The sequence below is a fragment of the Magnusiomyces paraingens genome, assembly GCF_902498895.1.
Source record: "Magnusiomyces paraingens strain CBS 517.90 genome assembly, contig: contig2, whole genome shotgun sequence".
Lineage (NCBI taxonomy): Eukaryota > Fungi > Ascomycota > Dipodascomycetes > Dipodascales > Dipodascaceae > Magnusiomyces > Magnusiomyces paraingens.
In genome coordinates, this window is record NW_022474068.1 from 2,230,946 (window position 1) to 2,242,344 (window position 11,399).

At 30.1% G+C, this 11,399-nt stretch overlaps 1 protein-coding gene across 1 annotated transcript; it reads left to right on the forward strand.

The window, feature by feature from the left end:
* Positions 1-5,165: 5,165 nt before the first annotated feature.
* On the forward strand, positions 5,166-5,912 carry SAPINGB_P002444 (uncharacterized protein; the record flags this gene model as incomplete). Its single annotated transcript, XM_031997163.1, has 1 exon — positions 5,166-5,912. The coding sequence occupies one exon, from the start codon at positions 5,166-5,168 to the stop codon at positions 5,910-5,912; it is 747 nt and encodes a 248-aa protein (XP_031853054.1).
* Positions 5,913-11,399: the final 5,487 nt, after the last annotated feature.

Below are 11,399 nucleotides of genomic sequence, written 5' to 3' on the forward strand. Positions count from 1 at the left end.
AAATGTTGCTCAGCTCTAAAAATTGGAAAGCGGTTCAATACAGTTGAGGCTATTGCAAACTGTGCTGCATGTGACATTGAAATATTAAGAGATCTTAGCTAAGGTGTCTATATTTGTGGGGTTAAAAAAAACTAGATTGTATCACAAATTTGTTGTTTTTTCGGGGTCAACATATTTGAATATTGTAGATTCTAAAATTAAAAAAATGCAGTTGAAAATGAATGAAATTATTAACTTTTGAAATTTATATGAATATATATTAATATTTAAGACTCTGTTCACAAATTATAAAATTTTGGGGTTTAGTGAATGGTTTGGTGACTTCCCTACGGAATTGAGTGCAGATGGAATTAGATGCTAAAACCGTATATATCTATCCAAGAAATTATAAAACTATATTAATCTTTTTTACAATTCCAATAAGCATACTTCTTTTTTTCTTCTTACCAATCCTTTATTGTTTGTTTTTTTAAAAATTCCAATCGTCTAATTGGGTTTCAATCTTTATCTAATTCTCTTAAAAATACTTTGGTAACTTGTTTTCTTTTCATTCTATAGGCTTTGTACCACTGACCGTATGTACCTCTAACCGGTAGCAATTTGCACATTTTTAATTTTATCCGAATATCGTGGTCCGTGACTAGTTTCATAAATATTAAAAAATATATAACTTTTAAAAATTTATAACTTCACTTAATTCCATTCATTTTAACCCGCGTTTTTATTTTTAGAATCTACGGTATCCAAATATGTGGTCCCTTAAAAAACAACGAATTCGTAAAGCAGTAGAGGCGTTTAATAGCACGGAGAACAAGTACACCTTAGTTGAGATCTCAAGGAAGAACATGAAAGCAACACCGACCACTCAGACTGATCGCTAAATTCAATTCTAAATAATTATATAGTAATTCAAGATATTTTCATGATTATGGCCTATGAGGAAAGAAAGATATAAAAATTGAAAAAAAAATTAAAGATGTGCAATTGCTACCGGTTAGAGGTACATACGGTCAGTGGTACAACGCCTATATTTTATACCATGACATGATACACGTTTTTTTTTTCTTTTTGAATATCACAACAATGGTTGGGTGATAAGCTCCAATAATTCTTTTCAAGTCCATATTCCCCGTTATCTCCAGTTTGTAAATTTTCAACTTTTGGTATTTTCTTCAATTTTTATCTTCAATAGTAACTGTAACAACACCCATCATAGAAAAACCCAAAGTTTTTGTACCCCCATTTTTTTTAATTGCATAATAAATTGGTGTAAAATATATGAAAAAAAAAGTAAAGGTGAAATAAGCAAGCCTTGTGGAATTCCAATACTTATTTTTTGTACTGATCTAGCTCTTCAATCCGTGAGCATACAAGCTTCTATTTCACTTACAAACTGAAATGTTCACTTCATAAGCGCTTATGGTAGCTTCATATTCTCTATTGTTTCTGCCAGGATATTTCTGTTAACGTTATCAATAAGAATAGCTGAAATTTTTTTTCTTTGCCTGTTTTGATTTTTTTTTGACAAATTCCAAAACAGTATCGGTATCACAATAACCTTGTCTTCCTCTATATTTCTTCGGCAGAAACAAATTTGTCGTATTGTAAGTTTGGTCATTTTTTTTGTACAATCTTTTCCAGGACTTTAGGTGGAATCTTAACTAAGGAAATTGGTCGGTATACTCTTGGTTTTAAATAGTCAGGTTTCTTAGGTTTAGGTATAACGTCAATAATTCCATGTCTACAAAATTTTGGGTGGTATCCAAATTTCACACAATTCTGGAGATGCTTGAAAAAAAAAAACCTCCCTCCTCTTCCCTTATACTCTTTATTCTGAAGTTGATTCTGCATGCTTTGATGAATTCATCAAACACTAATTTTTTGCCATTGAGAATCATCATCAATTTCAAACTCCCTATCAAGACCATAATCAATTTCAGGTAGAAGCGCTTTCCATATTTTTTTGTCTTTTTTTTTTTCAAATGGAAGTCGTTTATTTTCGATATAAAAAAATATCTTCTTGTGAATGTTGTGTATAAAGGAGTTTTGTCAGTCTTTTCAACAATCAGAACACCGATTAAAGTATGTTTTGTTGAAAATAAGAAAAGTTGTGGACGACCAAGTTAACAATTTTGATAAGAAGGTGAAATCGCTGCCAAAGCAACATTCATATGGCTGAAATTTCTCTCTCAACGCAACGTTCATAAGGCTGATATTTTTACTCCCAACGCAACTCTCTTAATAATGCCAAAAAATCTTAATTGAAATTACAATCAAAATCAAAATCAAAATCAAAATCAAAATCAAAATCAAAATCAAAATCAAAATCAAAATCAAAATCAAAATCAAAATCAAAATCAAAATCAAAATCAAAATCAAAATCAAAATCAAAATTTAAATTTAAATTTTTATTACAATTTACATATTACATATTAATGATACTAATCTAAAGTATCCAATAGAAAAAACTGGGATTTGAGTATCAAAAGGGTTAGGGGTTAAAAATTTTTTAAAGTGTTTTAAAGGGTTAAAAAAATTTTTAACATAACTTTTTAATTAAAAAAGTTACGTACAAATACCAATACTATTCAAAGCTGGCTGTAAAAATTTTCACCGGGGCTTTTAAAAGATTAGTAACGAAATCACTCTAAGCACTTAAGGTTTCATCAGCAGTATCTTCATAAAGAGTGTCTGGATATTCAATCATTAAAATATTTTAATTGCAATAACCCCATTTTTTAATATCTATAAGTTATTTAGTAGGCGAATATAGTTTGTCATATAGGCACGTATCTAACTTACATCACTAATGATTTCCTTTTGAAGTAATTCGTCGGTTTTTGACGTTGAATTTGTGGCTTCTACACCGGTATCAAAATGGTAGTTTTTAATGGTGGAATATGGAAGCTGCTATGTCAGTTTTATTATATTAAAAATTCACCATCATCTTTAATTAATTAATTGGTTAACTAATTAACTATGAACGATTTGTGTTGATCTTACTTTGATATAATCTGTCATTCTTTGATAATAAAAAGTGGTTAAATGATGTGTGGATATATATATATATATATATAAAAGAAAAGAAAAGAAGAGGAAGAGGAAGAAAAAAAATTCCTGCTTATTTATATATACTTCGTAACCAGCTGATATCGATATCTCTCTTCCAGGCATGTTAACGCAAAAGGCTATCTATCTATCACCCAACTGAATGAGAAACCAGCCAAACAATTATTATCCCGAAACTATCACAAAACTTTACCCAAATCTTACAGACCAATTGTTCTCCTAAACATAATCCTAGACTCCCGGATTTTCTTCCAAACTACTCTATAACTTATTTATGATACCCATTATTGTCTATCACCTGGAAACATGTGGTGGGTCACAACCCTATCTCAGTTAAGAAAATAGACAACTCTTTCCAACTAATACAAAACACGGCTATACGAAGAATGCTCAGTGCATGCATACTATACTACACTACCCCCAATCTACATTCTTTACAGGGAAGCTACTGGGGTACTCCCCTTGCACATCAAACTCAAAGACTTAGAACAAAGAGTATATATATATTTATATATATATTTATATATAGGCTTTGTACCCCTTACCGGTAGCAATTTGCACATCTTTAATTTTTTTTTCAATTTTTATATCTTTCTTTCCTCATAGGCCTTAATCATGAAAATATCTTGAATTACTATATAATTATTTAGAATTGAATTCAGCAATCAGTCTGAGTGGTCGGTGTTGCTTTCATGTTCTTCCTTATCATTTGAATCCCCTCCATCACCATTTCCACTTCCCTTAACCTGAACATATTTAAGCAGGTCCAAGATCAAGGCATTTTGATCCAGTTTTACACGAGGCCGCTTCTTTGACTTGTTCTTTAGAGCATATCGAAGTTTGTTTTCTATAATGGTCAATTGTTGTTGAGTTTTAGCGAGTCGTGAAGTGAGTGATCCCACTTCCTCCTTAGCCTTTTTCAGTCCCTTCAGACATTGATTAGGATGCCTCATCATATACATTCGCTCAATCCTCCAATCAGAAAATATGGGGGGTTTTCAAAGGCGCCAAATCGATTGGTGAAGCCTTCGAGCTTGTAGAAGACTGATTTGTATCGATTTCGAAACTTTGAACTTCGCATGACAATTCAGAGGTACTTTCGAGAATAGGGAGGTTCATCTGCTTTCTAAAGGAGTTTATAGCAGTTATGACGCTGTGTGGATAAATCCCAGAGATTCTCCATCTTCCTTTGATAATTTGTTTTGTGTATGCCTGCTTTTTTATTTTCATATATAACAAATAAAATGTGTCCTTTGAAGCTGCGAATCCCATTGCAAAGTTAATAGCATTTTGATGACGAAACGTTTGTTTAGCTACACCAATACATGATCTATCTAAAGGCTGTAAGACGTTCGACATAAGCGAGGGTAAATATAGCGAAATGACGCGTTTTTTGATGGAGAAATAATGGAATTTCTCTGGTACATGGGCTTTGCAACCATCTAGGGTTAATAATTGCCATGTATCTGGCTCGGAAGAAGGAAAATATTTATCAAACCACTTGAAAAATATAGCTGAGTTCATGAAGGCCGTTTTTGAAGTCGATACAAAGCCTAGTGGCACCGAAATATCTTTAAACCAACCCTCCATTACGTTAGCCCCCTTGTATATAAAAAGTGGTTCTAAAAGTTGTCCCTCAGCCGATATACATTCAAGTACCGTGGTCAAATCGATCGAGGATCTATAGGAAGCATTGTTTAAAGCATCTTTAGGTCCGATTTCTCAGTAGATTCTAAAAATGAAAACGCAGGTTAAAATGAATGGAATTAAGTGAAGTTATGAATTTTTAAAAATTATATATTTTTTAATATTTATGAAACTAGTCACGGACCACGATATTCGGACAAAATTAAAGATGTGCAAATTGCTACCGGTAAGGGGTACATACGGTAAGGGGTACAAAGCCTATATATCACTGTTAAAATTAAATCATCGTGATAGAAGTATTTCCCTTTTTGTCGAAATTTCGGAAAATATGCCAATCATATTTCTTAAATTTAAAGCTTTTGGCCCAAATAGGAATTTGTTTGGTCAGGTGTGCGGCTCAAATCCCTTTTTTTATGTAACAATAAATTTATTACATGACCGTCAAGAAAATGGGCAATTCCATCCAACTAACCCAAAACATCGCTCTAAGGAGAATGCTTGGTGCATACCGCACCACCCCAATCTACATACTTCACAGAGAAGCAGGTGTCCTCACTCTGCACATTAAACTCGAAGATCTGGCGAGAAGGGCGGCACATCGCCTCTCGGACCCCACAAGAATACACAGGGACAACCCCACCAAAGCTCAACTCCTGAGCGGAAGCGTAGCTGCTGAAGCCAACAGCAGACTAAACAGCATCAACCGCATCATCAGCGTCAACCGACCTAGAATCAGCCCAGCCCAGGCATCTAAGCGCAGGGCCCTCATCCAGTGGCAACATGAACACGCCATTGCGACTACCAAGGCATCTAATAGCCCCCACCAACCATGGTACAAGGGAACTTACCCGAACAACAAAGTAGAAACTAACAACAAACTACAACTCAGAAGAGCCATGGAAGGCCCCAGACACATTCTGTCAGGAGCCATCCAACTCAAGACAGGACATGGTAGATTCGCCAAGTACATTGCAGAACGCACCAAGAACGAAGAAAACATACAAAACAAGTGCCCGCTCTGTGAAGCAGAACCGGAAACCCCCAAACACATACTCACAGCATGCCCATGCTATGACTTCATCCCAACTTCCCTTCGCACTGGGAACCCCTTTCACCTTTTCACGAACGACCTTTATGATATAATCTCACAAGTCGTCCAGACTGCAAAACTAGACAACCAAGACAGATTTTATTAAACGCCGAGTTGCCGTTGGGATTTCCTCCACGTTTAATAATTCTATTTTGGCCAAAGTTCTGGCAGACCGAAAACCAACTCCAAAACCACTCGCAAGCACAGCTGGCATAATAAATTAGGGAAAATTAAAGACATTTAATTTTTTGTAATATATTTTGTAGTACAGTAGAAATAAGGCAGAAATTAAATAGATTATGTAATTTCCAAAAAAAAAAAATTTTTATTACATAGCTATGTTTTTTTTTTTTTTTAAACAGTGCGATAGTGGCTTTCTGCCCCTCTAACCCCACAAAAACACACAGAGATAACCCTATTAAAACTCAACTGTTGGAAAGAAGCCTTGGAGTCTAAGCCAACAAAAGATTAGACAGTATCAATTACATCACCTAGCTCACCAGACTCACCTGGCTCAGCCAATCCAAAATTGACTCAACCCTGGCTTCCAAACGTAGAGTACTTATCCAATGGCTGGCACGAATACGCCATTGCGACCACCAAGGCTTCCAACAGTCCCCACCAACCCTAGTACAAGAGTATATACCCAAACAATAAAGTGGAAATAGACAAGGACAAATTACAACTCAAAAAAGGCTATGGAAGGCCCCAGACATATCCTGACAGGTACTATCCAGCTCAAAACAGGACGCGGTAGGTTAGTCAAATATATATATTGTGGAACTCACCAGAAACAAAAACAACATACAAGACAAACTCACTTTCCAAGAAGCAGAACCAGAAGCAGAACCAGAACCCCCTAAACATATCATCATAGCATGTCTATGCTATAACTTCATCCCAGATGCTTTACGCTTTGAGAACCCTTTTCACCTTTTCACAAATGATTCCTATGACATAATCTCACAGATTGTTTAGCCTGCGAGACTTGACAGTTGAGATAGATTTTATTAAACGCTGAACTTCCGCTGGGATTTTGTCCACCGTTTAAGAAATCCTTTTATTTTAGACAAAGTTTTAGCAGTAGCAAGAATCAAACTCCAAAACCATGTGCCTTCATAACTGGCATAATAAATACCTTATGAAATATAACCAATTTTTTATGTAATTTTGTAATTTATTTTATATTACTATAGCATGATAGAAATATAATAGAAATTAATAGTTTACGGAATTTTGTTGTTTAAATATATATATATATATATCCATCATCTTTCATCTTTGTCTTTTTTCTTTCTATCTATCCAATTATTTTATGTGGGTAGATAATCCACTTTTGGCCCTTAGAAAAAAAAAAAATTTTTTTTTTTCAATTTCTTTGCATTTGTTTTGCTTCAGCACTTAGTTTTTTTTTTTTTAGGCATTTTTGGGATTTAATTCTAGCTAAGATACATTCAGAACATGGAAGATTCTAACGACTTTTTTTCTTTTTTTAAAGTTCAAGTCTCGAATTAAGATTTTTAAAGAAATTACATCATCTAAGTCATTCCAAACCATTACAAAAGTCTCATTTCAAAAATTTTAAAAGTTTGCAATATTTTCCGGTAAATTCGTTAAATAGTTCATCATATTTTGGATGAGTGTCCTTTGCTTGAAGAGGAAAGAAAAGGATTGAAATGGATATCATCAGAGATGGACATGTTTACTCTTTTAAACAGTTTAATTGGCTTAAAAGAGATTGTAAGCTTTATCTTTGCTTGAAGGGATTAAGAAATACAATTACAGCGTTTATGAAGACAAATGGAGATGAGTTGGGAAGGTTTGGTTATTTTTTGACCCCTTTCTTCCTCGTAAGCTGGCATCAGGACTTATTTTCGGGATGAAAATGAAAATGAAAATGAAAAGATATATGGTATGTACAAGAATAATAGCACAAATGCTGATGGTATATAAATCAATAATTCTTTGAATAAAAACAAACAAAAAAAAAAAAAACGATTTTTTTTCTGGCACTTTCATTACGTGTCAAACAACACTTTTTACTGTTTTCTTATCCATATTCTTTTTATAATGAACGTTGTTGACACTCATTGGGCTATATGAAAGATAGTAATACTAATTTTCAAGACTTTATAAGATTTTTCAAGATTTTTCTTGTGTTTAATTTGGAATTTGGAATTTGGAACTGTGTATGATATTCAGGTTAAGGATGATTTTGGTTAATTGAGGGGTGATGAATATATAAATCCTGAGATGTCACAACTTTTGAAAATGTTTACAATAACAACAACAACAACAACAACAACAACAGCAACAACGCCACTTTAAAAACATTTGGTGTACAAGGCGTTTTAATTAGTGAATACAAATACTGGATTCAACTTGATGAGGCTTTTTTTTTTTTATTACACATGGCCCAAAAAAAAAAAAAAAAAAAAAAAAAAAATTAAATGTTTGTAATTCACAAGTCTTATGGAAGTAAGGGCGGTGTAAAATCATTTGGTGACAAAGTATTATCTGTAATATTTTTTTTTTTTTTTTTTTTTTTTTTTTTTTTTGAATATATATAAAAGAACACTTCTAGTTAACTCAGATCAGAAATACTGAAATGATTATATTCATTACATAAATAGTTTTATTAATTTGTCTAAGTATTTTATATATATATTTTAAATATTTTAAAAAAAACTTTAGGATTATGTTTATATATAAATTCAAAGAAATTTTTTGAATTTTTATTTTCTAAAGGTTCATATAATTAATTTCCGATATACATGATGGGTTGGTATTTCTTGCTGACAGAACCTAAAAAACTCTTGGTATACCAAGAGTTTTTTTTTTTTTTTTTTTTTTTTTTTTTCAATGTACTTATGTTGATGCTCCAAAACAAAAACAAAAAAAAAAAAAAAAAAAAAAAAAAAAGGAGGAGAAGGAGAAGGTGGAAGGTTTGAGTTTTTTTTTTTTTTTTTTTTTTTTTTTTTTTTGAAATCTACGTAATGCATATATGAACTCATTTTCAAGTCTTTGTTTTAACGATGTTTTCGTTATTATATATAATAATAATAATAATAATAACTAATTAGTTATTATGGATGTTGGTAAATATTGTCACGAACAGCAAAAAAATAAATTTAAATTTAAATTAAAATTTAAATTAAAGATAAAATTAAAATTTAAAATAAAAATAAAAGTAAAAATAAAAGTAAAAGTAAAAACCTTAGCCTATTTGAATTATAAAGATGAAAGTTATAAATATATATATATATATATATACAATATTTCAGAGAAACTTAATCAGTCATCTTTATAATTAAAAAAAAAAAATGTTAGGATTTATGTGGGCTTTTAAATGGATTTCTGTGTTATTATAACACAATAGCTAATTAACTATTGTCTATATAGTCAATTAGAGGCAACAGTAGTTAAATAAAAAATTAAAAAAAGACATAGGACATAGGACATAAAACATAAAACATAAAGCACAGCTAATTTTTTTTCTCTCCTCCTAACCCTAACCTGTTATTTTATTTTTTTTTTTTATCCCAACAAAAAAAAATATTAAAAAAAAAAAGAGCCTACTTAGTAATAATAATTTCAATAATAACATATATGTTATATATATATGAAAAATGAAATGAAGCAATTGAAATTTATATATATATATATATATATATATATAAAACACATAAAGAAAGAAATAAATATTCCATATAAGAGAGTTTCTGTAAATTTATCAAGTTTATGTCAAAACTATAACCGCCTCAAGGTTATAAAGTTTAAGTGTCGCCATTTAGTTTATAATTATATATTATAATATATATATATATATATATAAATGAATGAATTTCAGTTATATTACAATGCCACTTTTGTCAAAAAAAAAAAAAAAAAAAAAACACGTAATTTTTTTTTTTTTCTCTCTCTCTCCTTTACATTTCACCAAAAAAAAAAAAAATATAATAAATTCTTAAAATAATATATAATTCTCTTTTAGCTCTCATAAATATACCTTTATCATCATCTATTAAACCGTGCCAAAATATAAAAAAAAAAAATAAAATAAAATTTATAACAGTAAATTTGGTTTGACTTATCATCTTTTTTTTGGGGGTAATTTTTTTTTTTTTTCTTTTCACACTAAGCCCGAGCCTTATCAGTTTGATGGCTTTGATTCCTTATTATCTTAGCTTTATGTTTTTTTTTTTATTTTTATTTTTTTTTTTTTATTTTTATTTTTTCAATATTTGCATTTTTATGTACATGACTTAATTTTCTTAAAAAGAACTTCCCCAGACATTTAAGGTAATTCCGGACATTCTTCAGTTTGTTACAAAAAAAAAAAAAATTTAAATCATTGGTTAATTACCAAAAATTATAAAAGGTCTTTTCTTGTCAAGGTTCCCGGCGTTAAAATTACTAAAAAAGAAGAATATGTTTACACTAACATTCAAATAAACTCTAATAAGAAAACAATAATCATGATTGAACCACCCCATTTAATCATACTCTAGTGACGGAATTAATAATTATGAAAAAAAATATTTAGTTCTACAATAACTTTAACTTTGTTTCCCATAATAATTAAACTCACACCCTATATTTCCCCCATCCCTTTTTTTTTTTTTTTTATTTCTTCCGAAAAATTAAGGTAGAGTGGTGGAAAATATAAAAAAAATTATATTATTATTGTCATGTAAACCAAATTTATTGCAATATATTGTTTCTTTTGAAATGAAACGCTGATTTAAACTGTGACAAAATTAGGTAGCAAAGGTGACCTCGTAACGGTCACAAATTTATAGACATACCTTAATAAGGTGGTGCTTAAGCAATAAGCTTATTAACTTGGTGAATGATTAGTTGGCTGAATCAAAACTGAAAAGTTTGCAATCTACTTTAATTATAATTGATTAATTAAAATGGCAAACCTAGTAGCCATCAAACAGGTTACCTCATCATGAACATCAATCATCCTGTCAAATTTTTAACTACTGTTATTTTAAATATAACAAACAAAAAATAACTTAAATATCTTGGAGGTATCTAAAATTGAAAGTATACTGATATTTTTTTAAAAATTTTATTCATTTTATATTTCTAAAAATTTAAACTATGTTATTTTAATCTTGATGATAATTCAGGTGCATTTAGAAATACAGAGCCTGAGTAATGCCAAAAAATTTTTTTTTCTTTAAAATAATTCCAGATAACAAAATAAAAAATTGTCAAAATAAATCTTAAACATTTGGGCAAATATCAAAATCTAAGCAAAAAAAAAAAAAAAAAAATTATTCAATTTCAAGCATTCTTGATTATTTTTCTTTAATATAACAATTTATTATAACTATTGAAACAAAAAGCGTTTATATATATATATATATATATATATAGATGGATAAAGAATAAAAGTTAGTATGAAAAAATGCTTATAATAGTTTAGTAACAGAAATAAAATTAGCTTCATGAATTCATTCGAATGTATATTCTTTATTCTTTTGATGAAAATAGCCTACAAACACAGCTTTTTTTTTTTTTTTATGAAATTAAAAAAAATAGGCCAATATATATATATATATATATATATAGTAATAAT